Source organism: Podarcis melisellensis, assembly GCF_964234715.1.
Source record: "Podarcis melisellensis genome assembly, chromosome: 1".
NCBI lineage: Eukaryota > Metazoa > Chordata > Lepidosauria > Squamata > Lacertidae > Podarcis > Podarcis melisellensis.
The window spans coordinates 105,577,476-105,601,760 of record NC_138528.1 but is presented as its reverse complement, the minus strand read 5'-3'; the positions used below and the strand labels follow the sequence as shown (position 1 = coordinate 105,601,760).

The following is a 24,285-nucleotide window of genomic DNA, read 5'->3' as shown; positions in this document are numbered from 1 at the left end:
TTAGGGTAGACACAAACTGTAGATATAGTCAGCTCATGCTGATTTGACAGCCTTATTTTAAGTTGGAGGCTTTAGCCTGGTCAAAGAGAGACATGCTGATGATAAGAAGTTTATGTTCTCTACATCTTCAGTTGTGCTTGTCTGTTTAAAGAGAAACATTCTACCTTGTACTATATGCCATCCTGTGAAAGGGCAATATGATGTATTTGCACCATAATACGTGTGTCGTCTCCTTGCATGCTTTGAGTGACTTGCTCTGTAGGCTTCCAAGGTGCTGTGGAAGCAGGGATATTTGTACCACGGAGTAATAGCATCAGAACTTTTCCCAGGATGAATCAAGGTGCTGTGCAGTTCATACTGTATGTCCTAAATGAGCTCCTCTGTTCTTGCTTTATTTTTCAGCAGCCCATCGTGCCTGCCCATCCAATGGCTCCTCCTAGCCCCATCATCACCAGCAGCAATAGCAACAACAGCAGCAGCAGCAACTCAGGATGGGATCAATTAAGCAAAACAAATCTTTATATCCGAGGTCTGCCACCAAACACCACTGACCAGGACTTAGTAAAACTATGCCAACCGTAAGTATACATTTTGAAAATTGAGGGATATGTTGCTAAAGTGAGAAGGTGCTTTAAGTGATTTTGTGCAGGGCATGCAAACATCCCCTAAATAAATAAATAAATAAATAAATAAATAAATAAATACTGAAGCGTAGTAAGTCAAAATGGTTGAGGTTGCCCATATGCATCACCTATATGCTGTACAGCAACTTGTGTTATGGAGCTGTTCACTTGCAAAAACTTCTTCCTCGTATATAAATATAAATATAAAGCTGTTGTTTGCAAACTTTAAGAGGGATGCTGTTAGCTTTACAGAAATCATTTGAATAAAACTAGTAAAATATTTGTGCTGTTCTTCTTTGTGCTGTGTTGGGGTCTTTTTTTAGGATATTGTGCCTCATATGCAAGAATGTATATTCTCCTTATTGGAGGGATGTCTTTTACACCTCATACTACAGTGCTGTACGAAAAAAAGTTTGACTAAATCCAATTACGTTCTTTTGTATAAGCACAAAAGCTTGTGAACTTGGAAGCATAACAACTATAAGAGAACCTACATATTATAGCACTATAATATGTAGGATGGGCATATTATAGGATAGGCATTTATAGAATGGGCATATTATAGGATGGGCATTTGTGGAGCAGTGCTAGTGGCTGTTTACCTTCCACTCACAGTTATTTGGATCCAACCCTTTAAGTTTATCACTGAATCAAGTGGCAACTGTGTAGATAGAACAGGCCCAGATTTCTCTAACAAAAGATATCCAGATAGGTGCATGAGGCTTGGGTCACTGCAGGCAACATATGTGGGTCTATGAAAGCTAACTTCTTTCAACATGGTCCTGAACATCTAGAAGCAAATGGTTCAAGAAGATAAAAACTAGCTGGCCTTTGCCAAGTTGTCACTGTATTAATTTTATGGATTGTGGAAAGTTAAGCACAAGCCAAGTTCTTCCCGCTAAATTTCTCTTTGGACAATGTTGTTCCCTGCCTTATTAATGTGCTTTTAGCAGCAATAACATACAAAGTGGTTTGATACCACAGCACCCTGTACTTGGCAAGAGGGGCAAAGTGATACAAATCTTTCCAGTTTGACTTTAGAAATTACACCTAAACTGTTCATTTGTATTTTTGTTCTGGATTCTTCTTCCAGTTTCAGAAGGAGCTTTTGCTATATTTGTGTCACTCTTAGTTCTGTGTCCAAGGGACGCAGGTGGCGCTGTGGGTAAAACCTCAGCGCTTAGGACTTGCCGATCGCATGGTCAGCGGTTCAAATCCCCGCGGCGGGGTGCGCTCCCGTCGTTTGGTCCCAGCGCCTGCCAACCTAGCAGTTCGAAAACACCCCCGGGTGCAAGTAGATAAATAGGGACCGCTTACCAGTGGGAAGGTAAATGGCGTTCCATGTGCTGCACTGGCTCGCCAGATGCAGCTTGTCACGCTGGCCACGTGACCCGGAAGTGTCTGCGGACAGCGCTGGCTCCTGGCCTATAGAGTGAGATGAGCACACAACCCTAGAGTCTGGCAAGACTGGCCCGAACAGGCAGGGGTACCTTTACCTTTACCTTAGTTCTGTGTCCATTTGTTTCTGCCCCTTCTTGCTTCGTCCACTGCATTCATCTCGGTTTTGGCATTGTGCTACTGGCAGTGATAAACTTGAACATGTTTGTATTCTGATGATTATTTTCTTCTTTTGGGAAGAACTTCTTTTGTGAAGTTGCTTGAGAGAGCTCTTATCTAATTACAGGCATGTTGTGTTTTTTACCTCCTTATTTGTAGCAGTAAAGTTATAATGTTTGCATTCTTTTTTGTGCTGCTTTGGGTGCTTTTTTAACAGATTAATGTGGGGAAAGTACTTTTGCTGGGGAGACCATTTCTTATTGCCAGTCTGTTTCCTCTTTGGGTACCTTCTATTCCTCACCTCTATTCATCTGTTCTTTCTAACGGGTGTACAGCTTGTGCTTTTCCTGCCAGATTGGAACAGACTTCTGTATAGTGTATGTCAAACACTCGCTTGGGAGAGCAGGTGTTTTCAGATGGCATTAGTGGAGCTCTCGCTGTAAGTGGGGAGACAGGACTCTGTTTTCAATAGGTTGCCCTATTTTGAAACACAAATGTACCAGTGTTGTTTTGCTTTAGGACAGCCAAGTCCTCCCCCTGCTCTTTGAGACACTACGGAATGATTTGAGGATCGTGCTCAATTGGACCTTTTGTTGAGGTGATTTGCAGCTAGTGTTTTGCATTATCAAATTATCATACAAATGCTTCCCAGGGGGAGGGGGGTGGATATTACTGAACTATGAGCATCTCACTGAAGCAGAAGATGGATGAGGTGAATACCTATATAAGTCCCATGGTTCAGAACTTAAGAACATGTTGTACTTTGATCCAAGGATAGGAATTCTTATGCATAGCACTTTTTTGTGATGATGGCCTTTTCTTGGCTGGCCCCCATTCATTCTGTAGTTGGGTGTCATAGAATAGAGATGCTGATGTTGAACTTCAGCTCCCATCATCCCTGACAATCCTTGCTGGGGCTGATGGGAGTTGGAGTCCAACAATATCTAGAGGGCCACAGGTTCACCACCATAGAGCAAAATCGTTTGTGGTAAGAACACCAGACTGCTGCTAAAACCTGACGTCCTCTGTTATCTTTACAACCCCACACTGTAAGAAGCAGTGTAACTTACCAGTATCCCTGTGTCAGGAGTCCATTGGTTGGAGATACTCCAAAAGAAAACCTTTTTTTTTTGCACATTTCTCTTTTTTTTTAGTATTAGGTGGTGTTCTGTTCTTAAGTGGCCCTCCTGCTGCTGAAATATGGTTGACATATCTAGCTTTGAATATTCTATTCAAAATCTATTTGATTTGTTTCTTTTTAAAAATCCTGACAAGCATATATAATAAAAAATCAGAAACAAAGTTCTTGCTCAAGTTCTTCCTCTTCCTATAATGTTGCTGTTATGGCTGCCACACATAGACATAAAACTGAACTGCAATTAGAAAAGCAGCTGTTCTTATGATAATAAAATTAGTGATATAATTACGGCTGCAGATCACAGTCCTCTTCCAGGATTGATGTAATAATGGACCATGGTCTCTTAAAGACTAGCTTTGTGATACATGAACCAAAGAGACTGTAAATCTTTTGGAATTATGCCTTTATAACCCTACTTGAACTTCAGAAAGATGCACATTTAGCCTTAGAAAGTTGAACACTTTAGCACCAAGGAAGCAAAACTCTTTTTTTGTAGTTCCAGCATAATCCAAGAGGTAGCTGAGTCGATGGCTTTATGTGCAAAACATTTAGATGTAACAGTCCAGCAATAAGCTTTTCTGCTACACATGTAGCCTATTTTTTTGTAAATTTGAGTAGCACCAATAAGCTTGCAGGTATTTCTACATCATTGTTTAATTAGATGAATTGTCTTCATTTCTGCTTGGGTAACTAAATTAATAACCTTAGGATTTCCTCATTTGCCTCCCAATTTCATGAACGCATAGTTCTGAGATAGTAGTTACTAAGAAATGGTGTATCCTGAAAGAAGGTATTGTTGCTTGACTACCTAGAACCCTTATGAAGAGCACTTCGCATTGCCATTGTTACAGGTCTCTCTTGCCGTCTATAATACAAGTAAGAGGCTTAGTTGGTGGTAATGCCAAAGAGGGCCTTATCCATAGTAATTTGCAGATTATGAAACACATTGCCCTTGATTATGGTTTGGCTCCTACTATGGCAGTGAAAACTGGTTTGTATCAGCAGGCTTATATGCCCAGCTGGTGTTTGTCAATGTACTTTGCTTTCCCATTTCTTCTTTGGAATATTATACATGCTGCATTGCTTCTTACCTGCTTATCATTATTGCATTCAAGTAGTTTAGCTCTAAGCTGATTTTGGCCACTCATAACAGCTGAAAAAGTGGCATGTAAAAAGTTAAAGTAAGCAAAATTAAGATAAACACTTGAATATTTGTTACAAACTTAGCCATAAGTATGGGAAACCAGCAAAGCAGGTTTTAAAATGTATGCCAAAAACAATGGCAGCTTGGCTTGGTACCACTGATTTTTTTCAGTTGATATGAGGAAAGACGCATGTAGCAAGATTTAAATGCTTTATTGGCAAGAAGAGCACAGAAGACCTGACTGACAGTTTCCTCCGCTTTCTGTGCTATTTCCATTCTTGTGAGCCCCATCAATAAGATCTTGTTCCTTCAAGTCATGACTGAGTATTTTGTGTAAAGGGGATCATGGTGCAGAGAATGTACATTCCATTTGGGCTAGCATGTTGCTAGTTTCAACTGAGTAAGTAACCCTAATCATAATGATCACCATTGCCAATCTTGCTACTGTTCTTAATGGATTGGTGTAGTAATCTTACAGTTAAGCCTCATAATGCTGCACCTTTAGTGGCATGGCACCCACCTCTTCTTACTCACGAAGTATGCACATGTCTCTGAACTGGCAAGATCCTCATTCTATCAGAAGAACACGGGGAAGAAAGTTTTCAGTGTTGAGTTTTATGCACAAATGCATTGTTTGTCCCCACTAGCACAGATATTTGCTTCAACATCATCTTCTCACTGCACCATGTCTCCCACTGGCTGTCCTTAAAAAAGGAGGACATGGATGCAGTTGGGAATTAAACTCTTTTTTCTCCTCCCTCCAAACAACAGCCACTGATGGGCAGGGCTGCAGATCTATGAATCTTCCCCTTGCTGGATCTTGGATTACTGAAGGGCCACAAAGAGATTGGTGTGCAGCAGTGAATCAGTCACACTTTCTTACTTTCTGGGTGGCAAAAAAAGATACTAGTTAGAAAGTGAGGTACCTCAGCTGATTAGCAGATCTGTGTGCACTTATCCTATTCTCTGGTCTGGGAAATGGAGATATAGAAAGATCCTTCCCTTTGTGCCTAATGCATTGTTGTTGTTTAGTCGTATCCGACTCTTTATGACCCCATGGACCAGAGCACACCAGGCACTCCTCTCTTTCACTGCCTCCCGCAGTTTGGTCAAACTCATGTTTATAGCTTCAAGAACAGTGTCCAACCATCTCGGCCTCTGTTGTCCCCTTCTCCTTGTGCCCTCCATCTTCCCCATCATCAGGGTCTTTTCCAAGGAGTCTTCTCTTCTCATGAGGTGGCCAAAGTACTGGAGCCTCAGCTTCACGATCTGTCCTTCCAGTGAGCACTCAGGGCTGATTTCCTTAAGAATGGATAGGTTTGATCTTCTTGCAGTCCATGGGACTCTCAAGAGTCTCCTCCAGCACAAGAAATAAAAAAATCTTTCTGCATTAATATCTGAACATGTTCCTGGCATACTCTTTGCAATTCATTAACATGCCTTGTGCATCAAAAGGAAAAAGTGCACACTGCTATGTTGTAGGAACATAGGAAGAAGCTGCCTTACAGAGAATGCATCTAACTACCTTATACTACCAGAGCCATCTAGCTCAGTGTTGTCTACAGCAACTGGCAGCTGCTCTGCAGCATTTGAGACAGGAGTTTTCCACAGTCCCATCTAGAGATGCCAAGGATTGAATCTGGGACTTTGAATCTGTGATTTGCTGCTAAGCCACACTCTTTAAGTAATGCATGTTTGCATCATTTTATTTTTTAAAAAATATCCTACACAGCAGGAGTAGCCCACATGGCACTTTCCAGATGTTGTTGGACTGCAGCTCTCATCAGGTGGTCAGGGATAATGGGACCCAAGAGCATAATGGCTATGCTTGCTGAACAAAGATGCTAAGCAATGTTGTAGGAATGAGACTCCGCTATTTGATGGCCTTTCAACATTAACTATTTCAGAAACCTAACCATTGATTAAGCCTTTAGAGGAAGGATTTCTTTAAATTATTCCAGTACTTTTTAATTTTATCATTCTTATTATGCATCTTTAATGCCTTCAGTTTAATAATAACAATAATTTCTCCCCCTCCCCCCAATTTAATGACAGCTCTTTCTAATTCTGGAATCAGAGGAGGAAATGCTGATCTTTTTTAATTCAAATAACCCAAGGAATGAATTCCTTTGTGGTGTAAATTGTTACCACTTGGCAAGGATCCTGTTTTGATCTTGATTAATGTATTTAAATATAGTCTTATTCAGTGTTGCAGCTAATATTGAAGTGCTTGCTTTGAAGTCTTGGCTGAGTGATTATACTGGGCAGTAAGATTCAAGAGAGAAGCAACCTCTTGTTGTTCTCTCCTCTGAAATTACTGTGGCCTTTTCCCAGTAGGGTGCTCCTAACTGGGCTTATCCATTAAGCTTGTTTGTTTGTTGCTTCATTTGATATGTTATGGTTAGGCATCAACCCCAGAAGTCCTTGGATAAAACAACTTCAGGGATCACTCCAATTCTCAGAAAGGTAATGCTTCCTATTAGGCCTGGTGGGAGAAGGGAAGACGAAGCAGCAGATAGTCTTAAATGGATATGGTGTTAGAGCTGGGGTGACCAACCTGGGAGGACTCACCTCTGAGATGAGGAAGCCAAGATAAGTATAAAGCCAGCTGGGAGCACAATAGCTTTTTGCTCTGAAGATAAACATATTCCTCCCCTCTATCATCAGGGAGTTGGGGTTGGCAGGTACATTAAACCTGGCTTGTTTCTGAGGCCACGCTTACTGTTCAGTTCAGTATTGGTGGAGGCTTGGGAATTCCCCTTGCAGAAGGGAAGCACGCTCCACACACCAGGGTGGGAAACTGACCCTCCATATAATTTTTGGATTGCAATTCCCATCATCCTTGACCATTACCTGTGCAGAGTAGGATTGATGGGAGTTGGAGGTCCAACAATATCTGGAGGGCCATAGGCTCCCCACACCTGCTATATACATATTAATAGATATTTGTAACCTTTGGTTATCTTGTCCTGGTGATCAACTGTTCTTTACTTTTTAATACCTTCTGATGGGGCAGGCAGAATACTGGGATTCTAATAACTCAGCCTTTTAAAAGGGGGGAATGACATACAGTGGTACCTTGGGTTACAGACGCTTCAGGTTACAGATGCTTCAGATTACAGACTCCGCTAACCCAGAAATAGTACCTTAGGTTGAGAACTTTGCTTCGGGATGAGAACAAAAATCGTGTGGCAGCAGCGGGAGGCCCCATCAGCTAAAGTGGTACCTCAGGTTAAGAACAGTTTCAGGTTAAGAACGGACCTCCAGAACAAATTAAGTTCTTAACCCGAGGTACCACTGTACTTTAAAAGGATAGTCACCTAGGTGTGTTCAGGCACTTCTGTGTTCTCCCTTGTGGTTTCCCTCATGTTTTATGCTAGCCTTAGTTTCTCCTGTTGAATCAGAGGCACTCTCCAAGTTTGAAGAAGGACCATAAGTCTGTGATAAAACAACCACTTGCAGAAGGCTCCATGATCAATCCCTGGCATCTCTAAGGTAGGGCTAGGAATGTCCCCTAGAGAGCCAGTCCCAACCAGTGTAGACTGTGCTGACCTAGATGGACTCAATGGTTTGACTGGGTATAAGGCAGCTTCCCATGTTCCTCCAACCAGTCTGCTGCACAGCATTGGGGGGGCAGGTGCTACTAGAAAGAAAGTCAGAGCTTGGCTTAGTAGTTATTGTTACTTCATTGGAATATGTGTAAATAATGTTAAAGTCAACTCATTAGTGTGCAGTTAGATTTTAAGAGAGAAAATGAAGCTATGAAAAAAGAATTACAACTTTGATTTTTAGATACTGTATCTTTTCTATTTGCTCAATTTGTATTGTGTGTATAATGTTAGTTTTGAAGGTGGAATATTTTCCTATGGAAAACTACAGTAATGGAAAAGTTTCCACCCCATATAATGGATTTCAGACCATTGTTTAGGAGGGTAATTGACTTAATTTACAATGGTTAAGTAGAAGAGCATAGGAATATAAGGGCATCAATTACTCTTCTGTTCCAATTAAACCTATTCGTGTTCTTTCTTGTATGTTTCAAGACCAATAGTAATGAGAGGTAGAAGAATAGCACGTGTGTTGCTCTCAGATGAGATGATCCCAGTCTCCTAAACATGGTTAGACAAAAAAGAACATTGCACCATCACCAGGCCAAAGTAATCAAATTTTGAGCTTAGTGATTGCTATACTTTTCTCCTGCTAAATCACAAAAAGCAAACTATGAATTTTGCTTGTATGAATGCCACATTAATTTTTCACAATTCACTGTTCAGTGTAATTGGCCCTCTTTAGGTATCTATCTATACTATTGACCTTGCTATGCCTATTCATTACCAGAGATCCTTGGTCAGTAAAGGGTCGCCTGCAAGCTTGGGTCTTATTTATTTTGTTGGATTTTTCATTTGTTTGTGTTCTGCACATTACTGTGAAACACAGTACTGTAAATTCATGATTAGCTTAACCTTTTGGCCTTGCTTTATAAAGAAAACAAAATTATTTCTGTTCTCACAGGAAGTGTGTGTGCTTATTCTTGGTGTATACATGGCAATATTCCCATGGCTTGTGGCATCCCACAGTTGGACAGAGGTCTTTCCTATCACCTGTTACCTGAGCCTTACAACCAGTGCTATTTTTCTAGAAAAAGAGGTGTCAGAACTCACCATGAACGTCTCTCTTGTTCTCTTATAATGGCAATGATGCCCACCTGAGAGGTGCCAGAACTCAGTTCTGGCGAGTTCCCTTCTTATAACTCTAAATGCTGGGGATTCAACTTGGGATGTTCTTCTTGTAGAGCATGCACTGTGCCACTGAGCCGTAGTTGCTCCTACTTTGTGATCTGATCTGTTTGAGTGCTGCAGAACAGAGCCAGTTACTATTTTCCTTCTACTCATAGTCCTTTGGATCCAGCCCAATGACTAGAGCATGGTGTCGTATCACATGTTTTCATGGAAGACAATATTCTTAAAATAATTAAAGGATGCTTTGATCTGTCTTGCCAGGCTCTGTCTTCTGTCTGGTGGAAACTTTCACATTGAAACTTCTGTAACTAAAACTGTTGCTTTCCTCTCTGTAAACCAGTAACAGATCTTATAGTCATGATTAGGAAATGCACTTTGATGTGTTTATTCAAAATGTCCTAGAGATGACACAGCCATAATACTCTTAATTCCCTATTCTTCTATTAGTATACCAAAATGCACTCCCCATATTGAAACAACTAAGTTTAATTTTGACCAAAAATATCCCTGTTCAAGGCTAAAATAATGTGTGGGTTACTGCATTTCCGGTTGGATTTTGGACTACACAGGCTGGTACCCAGTCTCTACAAACAGGAGGAAAGAAACATTTCCTGACTTCTAAAGCATTTCCCTCCTTTCCTCTTGTTTGCATAGCCTTCATTTCATTTCCTATGCCAAAATTATTGCACAGCTGAACTTTTCCATAGCAAGCTTTGCATACACAAGACAATTTAAATGTCATGGGCTGGATCCAAAGATGGGTTAGCAAAAGAAATCTGGCACTGACACAAATGGTTATGAAACAACCAGCAAAAGGCATTGGCTGCATTCACACATCACAGTAAGCCTTAAACCATGATTGGAAAGCCAAATTTTGTTCTTTGATCAAGGTTTGTTTAAATTTAGACATACTGCTAAGCCAGACTTTGTTTCCTTTGCAAGCTAATAGGAGGGACCAAAGTGGATACAATTCACTTATATGCACTACTTCATGGTGTATGACTTCCCATGATGTGCAAACATGGCCACTGGGTGACACAGTGCAAGAGAATTCATTCTTCTAACTTATAAATCTTAATATGGCTGATTTTGGGTTTTTTGTTGTGTATTTTGTGTTTTTGTGTTGTGAACCGCTCTGTGGTCTTCGGATGAAGGGCTGTATACACATTTAATAACTGAATTAAATTATTAGTATGCATAAGTACTTCATAGAAAACAACCATGAACTTTAATTTTCTTTGAAACCATGAAGCATAAAGTTAGATTTACCTGGTCCCTGAAGGGTCAAGCTTCATAGTAACACAGAAGCACAATTTAAAACATTTTTTTAAAAGGATATAATTATTTTTATGTTGTGAAAATAATTGGGCCCTCTTCAAGTCTTTGAACAAAGTCATCTCACAGGTACATGCAAGCATATGTCAAAACACTCCAGAATAAAATTCTACTTTGCTTTTGAAGTTCTACTAACGCTGCTGGCCACCAGGTGATGTGGACATTCCTATCACAGTGGGATGCACATCTCGCTGTATCCCTTTCCTCCAGCACTACAGAGCCTTTTGGGAAAACACATGCAGGGTCATGCTTTGACACTGATGTCAGTACTTTGAATGAGACTGAACTTCTGTCTTTGCTTCTGCTGCTCCTCTCATGCTTCCAGAATGCTTTGTCCACTTTCCCTAAAGGAATAGCATCCCCATTATCCATAGTTATAGGCCTAGTCCATTTCTCTGTCCTAAATTATCCATCTTTGGGAAAATGGCATCTTTGTCATTTATACACATATATACACATACTTCATAATAATGAATTGGCACTCGCATTGGAATGCCATTTGCTCAGTGCTATCCATAATCTTATCATTAATTCGTAAGATTCTATCCTTATCTTCTCCCCTGATTGTTTGTTGCAAGCCTTCTTTCCTGTGCACCTCTTTGGTTAATTTATCCATTGCAGCCCAGTATGAACATGTTTCAATAACCATTCCCAAATTGTGGTTGATTGGGAATGTTATCAATGTCTTGCCCATAATTGTCTTAACAGAAATCAATGAGTTTCGTGAACAGTTTCATAGGGCTTGGTAAATCTGTCTTTGTCACATTAAATGATATCAGTAGGATATGAACCAAATGTGAGAGATGCTATCTTGAGATATGACGCAGTATTTGTTGCTTGTACACCTGAGCCTGTTGGCATCCCCATCAGATATGAAGATGATCTGCTCCAGATGCCTTACATTCTAGCATTTGAATTGAATGATTGAGGATATCCTATTAAAGTTGCACTCGTGTTCTAAGAACCACTGAAGCAACATTTTATACTGTATTTGCAGACTTAATGGCATTGTCTTAATAGAATGAAATATGGGGAGCCATGTTTGTTCCATAATGGGAATTCCAAGATCCCATTCTCTTTGAATTAATGCTGATTTCGATTAAGAGTACCAATTAACAGTGAAATAAGTCCTATTATATTCGGTGTGGTTTATTCCCACATAAGAGTGCACAGAGTGTGACTCTCCTCTGACTTTTCCTGAAGGGGGAGGACATACTTATGAAAGGTCATTGACACAGGTGAAGGTCATTGACACTGGTGAAGGTCATTGACACTGGTGAAGGTCATTGAGAATGACAGACTTACAAAATGTAGTTTGAAAGTGAATAGAATAAATTGAACACTGCATAAACAAAATAGGGTGAGTTCTGTCCATTTTAGCACATGCGGCTGATAGCAAAAAAGCAAAGAGTGAGAGTTGAGTCTTTAGAGTTGCCTACATTTCTTACGTGTTCCTTAAAATACTTTGTGTAACAGACCAGCTTCTGCATGTGCTGCAGTGGTTAGAGTTTGTTGTTTTGTAGCTCAGATGAAATTCTTGCTTGAGCTATCAAACTCACTGGGTGGCCTTGGATAAATTGCAGTGACTCAACCTACTTGCCTCATAGGGTAGTTGCTGTGGTTAACAAGAGAGAACCCCAACTACATCACATGGAATTTCTTAGAGGAAAGGTGGAATGCCATAGTATTCCAGCCACATGCTACATACACCTGACTTGACAAAATGTTTCCCTTGGAGGATTTGAGCATGAGTTATTGAAGTCTGCATTTGTTGTTCTTGTGTAGATACTTCCATTGCAAAAGGAATAGTGCAGGGATGTGGCTTCCCATTCACTTTTTTTTTCAAGTGAAGAGAAACTGGTTTGACTTGTATTTCTTGTGTGATGAACACATTCCAAGACACTATGCTTATTAAAGTATTTAATTTAAAGTAAAGTACCTTGAGTGATGTTACTTAAAAGTGATCTGGACTTGAACAGAGCAGAAAGAGTTGCGTATGCTGCTGTTCTATTGTGTTACATGTAGTAGAAAGTTTACTTAAATATACAGCCTTCCCTTCCCCTTTTTTATTGAAAGGGTTGTAGAATGTGAAACAATCCATAAAGATTTATAGAGGGGAAAAATATCTAATTATGAAGCTCAAGAAGAGGTGTGAAAATGTTAGCTATAGGGGAATAAATGAAAGAACAGATAGAGAATGAGTATGTAATAAATCCTTATTTACATTATATATGTACACACACTAAGGCTGTGTGATAAATCGCCATATTGTTGAATACCGGTATTGAAATAACATTGTGATAAGTGTTTTGACAAGGCAATATACCTGTGAACAAAAGGTGGAGACTTGACAGCTTCCCAGGGGGTAGCTCAGCTGAACAGATAATTTGCAGATAATTTTCAGGCCTCCTTTCTCCTGCTTTGTTTGCGCTCTCCCTCCTCCCTTCCTAACTGGAAGTGGGGCTTCCGCAGCTTCTGATTGGCTGCAGAAGCCACAATTTGGTTTTCAAACATTTTGGAAGTTAAATAGACTTCTGGAACGGATTCCATTTGACTTCCAAGGTAAGACTGTAATCATCGTTGACTGTTCAGGATCCACATATTTCATGATGATGATTTTATTTTATTTTTTGTATTTGTATAAAGCTGCTTCAAGACTGAATGTGCCCAGTTAAATAAAAGTATTTCTGTGATGAATGGGAATGTGGTTTGTATAATAATCTTTAATAGACGTAGATCATGTTGTTTTCCTTCCAACTTATTTTTAAAAAACTAACTGAAGAGAAAGGTGGGATGTCATCATGCTTGTTTATGGTAGCAGGGAACTCATGAAAAATACTAGAGGTTGGAAGAAATTCCAAGTGTCTAGGAGTAGGAAAACAAAATGCATGGATTTTCTGCTCTTCTCAAAACCAACACATTCTGTGCAGAGAAGATAGATAGTGATAGAATCTTCCAAAGAAATTGGCTATTAATTTTTTGAGAACATATGTACAACCATCTGTGAAAAAAAGATGCTGGCCATATATTTGATTTGATTTATTGTATAGGTTTGTAGGGTTTCAACAAAGCCATTTTTAAATATACTTAAAACATTACTTCTGAGCGACATTGAACAGTCAGATTCCTCTGGTCTGCACCAGTTCCAGGTCAGCCGCTAGGCACCAGCCATGGTTGGAGGCAGAAATGCTTCTGAAAATCGGTTGCTGGAAACCAAAGGGAGGGGGGAGAGTACTCTCCTGCTCGAATCCTGCTTGCTAGTTTCCAACGTGCATCTGTTTGGTTGCTGTACAAACAGCATACAGGACTGGATGGGCCATTGGCTTGATCCAGCAGAGCTTTTCTTATGTGAGATAATGTTAGCAGAAATGAGAGGCGGTAGCTGACGATGTAGACATGACATTACCAGTTGGTGACTTGAGCAGTGGTGGAGGGCAGATAGGTCACCATGGTGCAGGCACACAGCTGCTTATTGGCCAGCAGCATCCCATGTGGGCATGGAACTATGACATAATAAGTCCAGGTCCATGTGGGGTGCATTGAGATAGTCAGCAGCTGCTGCTGACCTGGCAACTCTTGCCTCCAGTCTCCCACCCTCCAAAAAGGGCACAGTTTCCTCTTAGGAATGTGTGCTGCTCCTTTGAAGATTTTTTTTTTTTAAAGCAAGAAGTATGTGTAAGTCCAAAAAGTGTTTCAGAATGATCCATCTCCTCTCTAGTTCATTCATCATCTCCAGATGTATATGCGCAAAATGGCGCCATGAACATAGGTTACAGTCGCCATAATGGAATGTCTAGGCGCCATTTTTGTTTGTTTTGGTTTTTCATTTCATTTCTGTACTGCTTTATATTTTAAAGAACAAATCTCAAAGCAGTTTACAACACATTAAAACATGAAACAGAATAATCCAGAATAAAACCCTCTTTGCAGGAATGCAATGGAGGAGTTCTTACTGTGAGATCATATTTTTTTGTCTGCATATTCCTTGATAAATAAATTTATCAGGAAATAAAGGTCATTTTTATGCTGTGTTGTATTACTGTACCTTATTGCAGTGTACTATAAACCTAAAGTGCAGCTTTCATGCAACAGCCATATGAAACACATGTCTTGGAGCACGTAAAACTGTGCAGGCTTCACTCTGATCAGAGCCCAGATCTATTTGATGGAACATAAGAAGGACTTTTCCTTCTATCAAGTCGGACCATTTTTCCTTCTAGCTACATAATGTCTATACCAGGGGTAGACATTCCCTCCAAAATGTTGTGGACCATACCATCTCTCTACTACTCTCAAGTATCAATTCCGAAAAATGGGAACAAAAAATCCAAAATGAAATGCTTTGGAGTGCTACAGATAAAATTTAAGGACGGATGGAATCCAGCTGTTCTGGTCCACAAATGCAGTATTACATAATATAAAGGAGTTGAAGCATGCAGTTCCCCCACCTTCTGTTTAATAGAAAGTAGGCACAGTGGGTGCCACTATTGCTGGTCTGATGCAAAGCCCTGTTGTGAACTCAGGTCGCTGCAGCCACAGGTAGGATTGGGTTGTTGGGCAGTACTTTTGTTTCCTTTTTGGAGGTTAAAGCAATTGAGTAAATGTATTTTCACAAGTGCAGGGTTGCACAGTAGTACTGCAGTTTCATTCTTAGTGCTGGAATTTTGTAAGCGTAACTTCTGCTTTCTTCCTTTTATGAAAAAAAATTTAGATATGGGAAAATTGTGTCTACGAAAGCTATTTTGGATAAAACGACAAACAAATGCAAAGGTATGTTCCTTGTTAATTCTTTTTCAATTTTTGATTTAATATCCTTTAAAATTTGCTTTAAACACACACACACACACACACACACACACAAATGGTCTTGCCATGCATTACTCTGGAGCATTTGTTCCCTAGTAGGTCTGGAATGTACCCAGCCCTACAAACAGGGTGCCAAAACTTCAGATGACTTCAGTCAAATTTAACATGCATGGCACTGTTTGCCATTTAGCCTCAGCTTCAAAGAAGAAAGGGAGGTTTGAAATGCTTCCACCACCCCCCTTAGCCTGCCGAGATGAGAACTCTTTACAAAGGACCATTTGATGGCAGAAAGTATCTGAAAAGATTACATATTGTGTAAATTGGCTTTATTAATTAGAACGAAGTAGTGTTAAGCAGTTCTTAATTGCATGTTCCAATCCTCTAATTGTATTTGTGTTCTGTTTCTTTTTGAATATAATGGAGCGGGGGGGGGGAAGGGTTTCATTTTCACTGACATAATTATAGCTGGGGGAGAAACAATAAACTTCTTTCTGAGACACCGGGTGCATTAATTTAGTTTGGTGACCTTCAGTGTAATTATGATTAGATCATTTCCTAACAGAATGAGTGGTGGGTGGAACGTAATGGCAAACACTGAAATATCAGGTTGCAGCCCCTCTTTCCAAAAGGGGAGGAACACCACTCTTAAGCACAGGAAAGCATCTGCCAAGTAGCAAGGCTAATATTGACTCCCTCCACGATTAGGGACAAAGTTGACAAGCAAGAACAAAGAAAGTGAAAGCTCATCATTAACCGAACCCAAACATTTTACTCAAAGGCTAGTGGTAAAAAGCCAGTTATTTCAGAACACATACAGAGGATTTCAATCTCAAAAGAGATTCTGTTAATTGGATTTGTCCACATTATTTTCATGCTGATGCTAAACTTAATGCTCAGATGTATCCAATGTTTGAAAACAGGAATTACTTAAACTGAATTAGGCTGCAGTCCTATACCCGTTTGTGGGAGTGTCCCAGGGACTTCACCTGAATAAACATGTATAGGATTGCAGTGTTAGGATGACAAAGTACCTTTTCCGTGGTGGTCCCCAGCCTGTGGAATGACCTTCCCATCAACATACAGCAGGCAACTGTAGTGAGCTTCTACTTACTCAAGCTTCCGCAGGCCTTTGATACTAGTCAAATGAGTCCTGCTTACTACAGTTGTCATATGTTATCCTTCTTCCTTATTGGATTGTTTTGTACTTAATTGCTGTGCAGCAATCCCTCATTTCATGTGAGGGGTCTCTTCCCAGGAGGTTGTGGGGACCATCCAGAACAGTGTGGAAGATGAGTGCAGAAGGAAGGTAGAAGCTGCACAAGCCGTCTCTCTCTTTCATTAACAAAGGCATACGCTAGAACAAAGACTCTTCTGCGAATGGAAAGACTCCATTTGCAGAAGGCCACTACAGTCGTACCTTGGAAGTCGGACGGAATCTGTTCCGGAAGTCCGTTCAACTTCCAAAAACCAAAGCACAGGTTCTGAGTGGCTGTAGGAAGCTCCTGCAGCGAATCGGAAGCCACAGAGGCCCCGTTGGACGTTCAACTTCTGAAAATAGTTCGCAAGCAGGAACAGTCACTTCCTGGTTTGTGGCATTTGGGAGCCAAAATTTTCGAGAACTAAGCTGTTCGAAAACCAAGGTTACGACTGCAGTGGAAACAACATAGTGTCTTCATTTTTCTTAAGAAAGAGAATAAAACGTAATCTTACTTACAATATCTAAATATATTAAATATATATTATATCATATTTTATTTAGAATATATATATAAAATATTCTAAATATTGGGGGTATCCAATGAAGTATCTCTGTAAGCACAAGGACTTTGGACTGCACAGTGAAAATTCACCTCCCCCTGTTATCCCTGTGCACTCCCTAAATCTGTTCTGGGACTTCCCGCAATGCTCCAGAACAAAGTTGGGAATGTCACCCTAGGTGAAGATAGGTAGGGAAAGTTCCATTGAACAAATGAAAATCTTTGCACTAATAGATCTACTTTGTTGGATACTATCTACTGCGATTTTTTTTAAAAAAAAAATATCAAAGTAAAGCTTTGCATTTCTTTAAATGTCATATTCAAGGCATATAAAAAGGGCTTTGTTGACTTTCTCCCTTTTAATCAAAAACTTAATTTCAAACATTTCTGATAGTTGGGGAAATGCACTACAGTAAAAAGCAATACAATGCACAATAAAATCCAAATCCAAACACAATCTATATTCCAAATAAATTAAAACTTGTAACAACAAAGGCGAAAGTAAAAAAAAAGGTATTCAGCAACTGAACTAGCATTGGCATATGCCTTATTGCTCAGGGAAGGTTATGTGTGCCACCACCAAAAAGACTGCTTAATCTCCTCTCTTTTACCACTATGACCATCATCAATAAAGAACATATAAGAAGATGCAAAACAGTCTCTTTAATTTAGTATATGGGTGCACTCCCAGTTGCCATCTAATCCTTGGCTGGGTTTAATCAAGATTTCCAGATTCCCATCTAGGATGACTGCGATGAGAGTGTCCACCCAAGCAGACAGCATGCATTCCTCCTTTTAATTTAACTGCATGTAGTGAAAATCTGCTGGTCTGCACAAAGCACTAAAAACCATGAGCAAGCTTTAATGAGCTCAGACACATCCTCTTCTTCACATCTTCCTGCATGGCTGTATCTTCCTAATTTACTTTTAGTTTCAAAGAATATCCACTTCATATTACACCCCAGTTTACAACAACCAATGATTAGTTGCTAAATAAACCAACTTCAAACCATGGTTTATGAAGCTGGCTTGTTGTAACAGTCTGTTGCTTGTTTTAAACCAGGGTTCTTGGTTCATGCATGTTGCTCACCCATAGTTCTTTCAAACTAGTCTTGGCCATGTGGGTGATGGGGAGCATTCAAGACCCTACTCTTTGCTGAATCTCTCAGAAGCTTGCCAACATAAGCATTGAACCATGGCATGGTGCAAGTATGAACCAACCCAAGAACAGCATGTTTTTTTAAAAAAAAAAATCTGGATAAGCAGATTGTTGTATTTACTGATTTTGCAGTCATATTTCAGTGCAGATAAGGGTTAGCAACAAATATGAGCTAAATACATTTGGCCATTCTCTTCATGATGAGATATCACCATTCATGGACGAATGCCCATTGTATATTGTATATTCAGTAGATGTACAAATAATGTGCATATACAATTTTTGTAAAAGGCTACAAGTGATAGCCTTATATATGGCACTGAACAAGGAATCATTATAGGCAGTAAATGGAGCATGTGCCAATAAAAAACCAAATCCAAACAAACGTCTCAGATATTTGTTTTTTGCAATATGAAATGTTTCAAACTAAGACAACATCTCTTTTCTAGTGAATTGTGCAGTAGTAACAGTTAAAGGAAAAAAGCCTTTTGGAAGCTCCGGAAAACAATGCAGAGTGTGCTTTCATAGACACTATTTCCTCATCCTCATTTTTCAGGGGATGGTTATGAGGATGAAATAAAACATGCATGTTATAAGCCATTGCCCTTAAGCTTTCAGATGAAATAGGAAGTGAACACTTCAGCTTTTCTTACCCAATAAATAAGCGATGTTTTAAATTCCAGGTTATGGTTTTGTAGACTTTGACAGTCCAGCCGCAGCTCAGAAAGCAGTATCCGCTCTGAAGGCCACTGGAGTCCAAGCACAGATGGCAAAGGTAAGATAAATGCATTTGGATCATTCGGAGAGTAACCTCAGAAACCTGTGGCCTCCAGTTATTGTTGGACTTTTTAACTCCCATCATGCCTCACTGCTGACCATATTGGCTGGGGATAAGAAAAGAGTTATAGTCCAGCAACACCTGGGGAGCCACATATTCTTCACCCCTGCTCTACACTCTGGTGATAGTGGATCCTTCCTGGCATGAAATCAATGCCCTCTCATCAATGCCTTCTCATAATGGACATTCTCATGTGTACTTGAAGTCCTCCATCATTTAAAAAAAAACAACATGCTCATGGGGCAAGGTCTTAAACCATCACCTAGGATGACTTTTGACAGTACTACTCCTGGGGTAGTTTTTACCATAAATCTATAGTGATGACAATTTGTCACTTGAAGAGAAACTAAATACTTTACTCAGGAAGTAGTCACCACTTTTGGCTACCTTACAGAGCATGCCTGGAATCTTCCCCTCTAATTCCAGTCTCCAGCCATGAGTGTTGTTGATTAATGTAGCCAGTGGCGTAGTGTGGGTTGTCAGCACCCGGGGCAAGGCAAGTAATTTGCGCCCCCTAACCCTAACCCCCAGATGTTGCGCCCGGTGCAGCCGTCCCCCCCCCCGCACCCCCCACGCTACGCCACTGAATGTAGCCAAAACAGCACAACAACACAGAGAAAGGAGGTTATCAGTAGAGGAGGGGAAACCCCAAGGTTTGCAACAACAAACCTTTAGGAAGAAAAGTAAGGGAAGATGAAATCTCCAAACAGCCCAATGAAGACAAAATGCTCAGCAGGTACCACTTGTATTACTAAGCTAACCATCAAGACAAAAAATATGTCACTACCAGGCACATATTCTCAGCAGCTTGTTATGACAATGAAACATGCATTGTTTCTTGTTTTCAAAAGATGGAACACAACAGTTTTCAACTCTGCTGTTTATGCTGCATTTATGTTTGGGGGGGGAGTGCAATTGTCCACATTAAGGCCTATTTACCCATCATCCTTCTTACTCCCCTTAAAAGAAAGGTATGTTGACTTGGTTATATGTGCATAATATGCAAGTTAATCAGGAACCAAAGGACCAAGCTCCACAGTATGACAACCAGTGTTCTGAGGTCATTTAGTACTCCAATATGAAGATGCTTGCAAATCAAACCAGTGAGTGGCAAATTCTTGTAAATAGTTGCAACTCCAGCCATCACATACTGTGGCCTAGCACATGGAACTTGGACTAGAAAAATGGCTTGCTTTGGAGATGGAGGAAGCCAAATGTCAGGCATGGTTCACTCACTAAAAAATAAATTATGGTATTTTTGTCAGCTTCTGCTGATCTAGAATCAGCCATTTCAGCCACCAAAAGAAACGTAATCTGATAAAACTCAAGTCAGCCTGAGTAATGCTACAAATGTTGCTATTTTATAAAGGCCAAAGGTTGCCAACAGAATGCATATAAATTAGGAGAATGAGCACTCTTGTGGAAAGAACTGAACAGCGGGGGGCGGGAATAAACTTTCTTCAGAATCTGAACTTCATTAAATAGAAAGTCCCTGCCATTTCCTGGAAATTTTTGTATTGGTTATAGCAGCAAAACACTTAATTTTTCTAAAGCATATTTATTCCCCTACTTACAACGGTAATTCAGTGCTTCCCTCTCTGCATTAACGGCATATGAAATGAAAGAAGTAGAAAATGACTGAAGAGTGTGAATCTTTGCAGAGTTAGAATAGAGCAGTTCAAATAGTCTTTATTTGTATGTCAAACTTTCATAAGACCAGCAAGTGGGAGCCATTGGTATGGTCGTTGCTCTTGTTATTATCCAACTACAAGTCAGTCAAAATATAATTACAACAAAAGAGATACATTAATGATAGAGATATAATGATAGGGATATAAAGGCAACAAAACTCTCTGGGATGCGTGGTCATCAGCTGCCAACACATTGTAATAGCAAATCTATTCCAACAATACTGTTTGCCTAAACAGAATATATACAATTTCTTAAGTGACTTGCAACATCCTGAAAAGTATGTATTCCTGTACTCTGGTGCACTAATATATTATAGACATGGCCCACCTTTCCACAAGGTTAGTTAATTTTATTGTATTTACTATTTCCCATGTTTTGAGCCTCCAGTCTTTTGCTGTCTGGGTCCTTATCTTTGTAATCTGTTGTGACAGATTATAATACAGGCAGCTGTCAATAATGGGAACTATTGTAAACTATGAGTGATGCAGGTCTTCTGCACATGCATATATTGCAATCTTTCTTTAAAGTCTATCCTTCCAAGTCTGAAAACATAGTACTTTCTAAAATATTCAAGTGACTAAATAATGTGAGAGCCCCTCAGAATGATTAAATATGAAACAAATCTGGCACACCTTTCTTGTCCGTTCTGCTTCTTCTTGAGTAATGTATAAACCAGGGTGGCTTTTTTCAGCTTAGGCAATATTTTTCCAAATTCTCCACTGAGGAACAGTGGAGCTAATAACCTGAAATGTCCTTGGATTAGTTCCAGGACAGCAAAATGAAAACCATATGTCTATTACTTAATGCACATTTTATCACATGCATGCACGCTTGCTCTTACTAGATGACTTTCTTGCATTATGGCTGTTCTGTGGGTCTCTGTGTTAATGGTGGTGTCATAATATTTAATATCTAGGCATGTGACGGGTGAGAGGAACACACAAAACAAAAACTGGAAATAGTGCACATTTCTCTCCAATGTTAATGAGCCCTCTGTGTGAATTTGGGTGGTGATGCTTTTAAAAGCAGCAATTTGTTCATGGTTATGCTCTTAAATTTCTAACGGAAGTTGGAAATACAAGAGGATAGAAATCTGAAAAGGCAACAGTGCTCTGAACTATGTGTATGTGCTGATGGGGTCCACTTATAAAACTCAAAAGGCAATGTGACTATAATTTCATCACCCTTATTACATATGATGAGTGATAAGCATCTAATTCCATAGTATTTGGAATGAGCAGAGTTTCAGTCAGCAAAGGGGAGAGAAAGGAAAATGTACTTCACATGTGAATAGCAGAGTTGTCTAACTAGAGATGTCATCCTGGTTCAGGCATGCAGAGACCACATTTTCTAGATTATATAGTGGCCTGGACCTAGTCTGATGGAGAGTATAAACCTGTGTATGGTTTGAACCATTGCAGACAGAAGCTTACAAGCTTCAATGTTCCTTTGCTTGCTTATTTTGAAAATCTCACACAGAAAGCTAACATGTCACAGAGAACACTAGCCTAGAACCTGTACATCTAGTTTGCTGTAGACTGAGCACTATGTTTACTAACCTGCATCAAGAAGGAAATGTAGTTTTAGCCCATAGGTAAGCTTAATTTTTTGTGTAATGCAAGGGACCATTATTTACCCTTATGTTGGCTGGTTAAAGGGGTTAGCGCTATAAAGTTAGGCAGCTGACAACATTGTTATATAAATGAAAGGGTTCAGGAGATGACATCTTAATGTGTTTGCTCTTCCACAAAACATTTCCTATTTTTAATAAGGGCCATTGATGTTGTGTCTTGATATCTGGGTGTGTTGTGTAATCATCTTAAAATATATAGTATGTTTGCTTTTATAAATAAATTGCTTATGAGACCCTTAGCAGTTTCATTTATGGTTATTTTCTGTCCTCTTCTTATGTTGCTTTTGTCACCTGACAGACTAATCTTCTTACTCCCTTCTACCACCTTCTCACTCTTTGCAAAAGGTACAGCTCTGAGCTGGGCTTCAAATGGCTTTCTGTAAACTCCCTTTAATCTTACTGCCACCCCACATACGATGTACCTGCATCCTTCCCATCTGTAATGTAGCCAAATAAGTGGCATGTGGTGCAATACAGTAATTTTATTAAAACAGAAGTTATGTGATCACTTAGTGCACAGAAGGGTATGGTTTCTGTTATGTTTTATTCCCTCCCCTTTGTTACATATAAACCAATGGTTATGTAGCACTAATACTATTCTGTTATGCCAACCCTTGCTATCACTACCCAAACACACTCTAAACACCTCCAGTTCTCACTCCCAACTACCACCCAGTCTGAAACTCAACTTATTCTCTGAACAGGCTCACACCAGTGTTGAGGCTCCCTCTCAAACTCTTATTCAGTCACCACTCACTTCCAACATTCCAAGAACTCTCTCCTTCTCCCAGCCTAACACATACCTTAATTTAAATACTATAATTACCTACACATTTACCTTAATTACTCTAATATCATGACATACACACACAATTATATTTACTTAAACACCAGAACATCACCGTAGACAGTAGAGTGAGATGTCTCTTACAACATACTGACTCTGGACCACTGCTTGGTCTCTTGGATTACGTGAACTCAAGCGTACTTCTTAAGTTGATTGTGTTAGTTTGCCTACTCCACCTAATTTCTATGAGCTCAATGCAATGTTAAAATGAGGTCTGAACACTTATACATGCCTACAGTATATGCCCATTGATTTAATTAATTGAGAGTTCTTCTTACAAAATGAAAAGTATTTATTTTTATTTTCCCCCCATGAATGCTTTTGGCTTTTTGTGGTCCTCTCAGATAAGGTTAGTGGAATACACGTGGAGCTTCTAAAAGGTCTCATTGCATTGCTTTCTTAACAAAGCCCTGAACATCTTCATACAAAGGGTTGTCCTCTTATCCAAAAGGCACTTAGGAATGTCTCCATTCTCATGAATTGAAAAGAAACGCTGTTTCAGATTTGCTCAGCTATGTTCTAGGAACCATAGTCTGGCGAAAAATAAAGGCCCCTTTCAGCCATGCTGCTTGTCTTGTTTGAATGCCACTATAATCAGGAAGTAGATACTGTCTTTTGTGTTCATACATAGATTTAAGACCAGTATGAATGGCACACCATTTTTCTGTTTCAGTGAAGCTTTCTAGTAGCAGTGCTGAAAGTTCCGTGATGGAATTGAATCGAGGAATCTTGTGCTAAGCTCTATGAGGTTAAGACTTCTCTTCTGGCACTATCTGCCCTGTGAGGAGGAAGAAGAGCCTAGGGAGGCAGGCACAGACAACATTAGGGCCGGCTCCAGTGGGACTGTCCCCTCCCATCGGGCTAACTTTGTTTTAGTCCTTTAGTATCTTAAGCTGCCTTGGGTGCCCACACAGAAAGGCATATGTGAATGCAGTGAGTGAGTGAGTGAGTGAGTGAGTGAGTGAGTGAATGAATGAATGAATGAATGAGGTACTAGATTGTGATTGTCAGCACTGA

At 39.8% G+C, this 24,285-nt stretch overlaps 1 protein-coding gene across 4 annotated transcripts in view; it reads left to right on the top strand.

Moving 5' to 3' along the window:
* The window catches only part of RBMS1 (RNA binding motif single stranded interacting protein 1), a 116,785-nt gene that overhangs the window by 65,925 nt on the left and 26,575 nt on the right, over positions 1-24,285 (top strand). For all 4 annotated transcript variants that reach the window (XM_081929465.1, XM_081929464.1, XM_081929463.1 and 1 more), the window contains exons 2-4: positions 403-578; positions 15,248-15,306; positions 18,942-19,033. In XM_081929465.1, the coding sequence (XP_081785591.1) occupies positions 403-578; positions 15,248-15,306; positions 18,942-19,033 (327 nt within the window). The remainder of the gene's footprint in view (positions 1-402; positions 579-15,247; positions 15,307-18,941; positions 19,034-24,285) is intronic.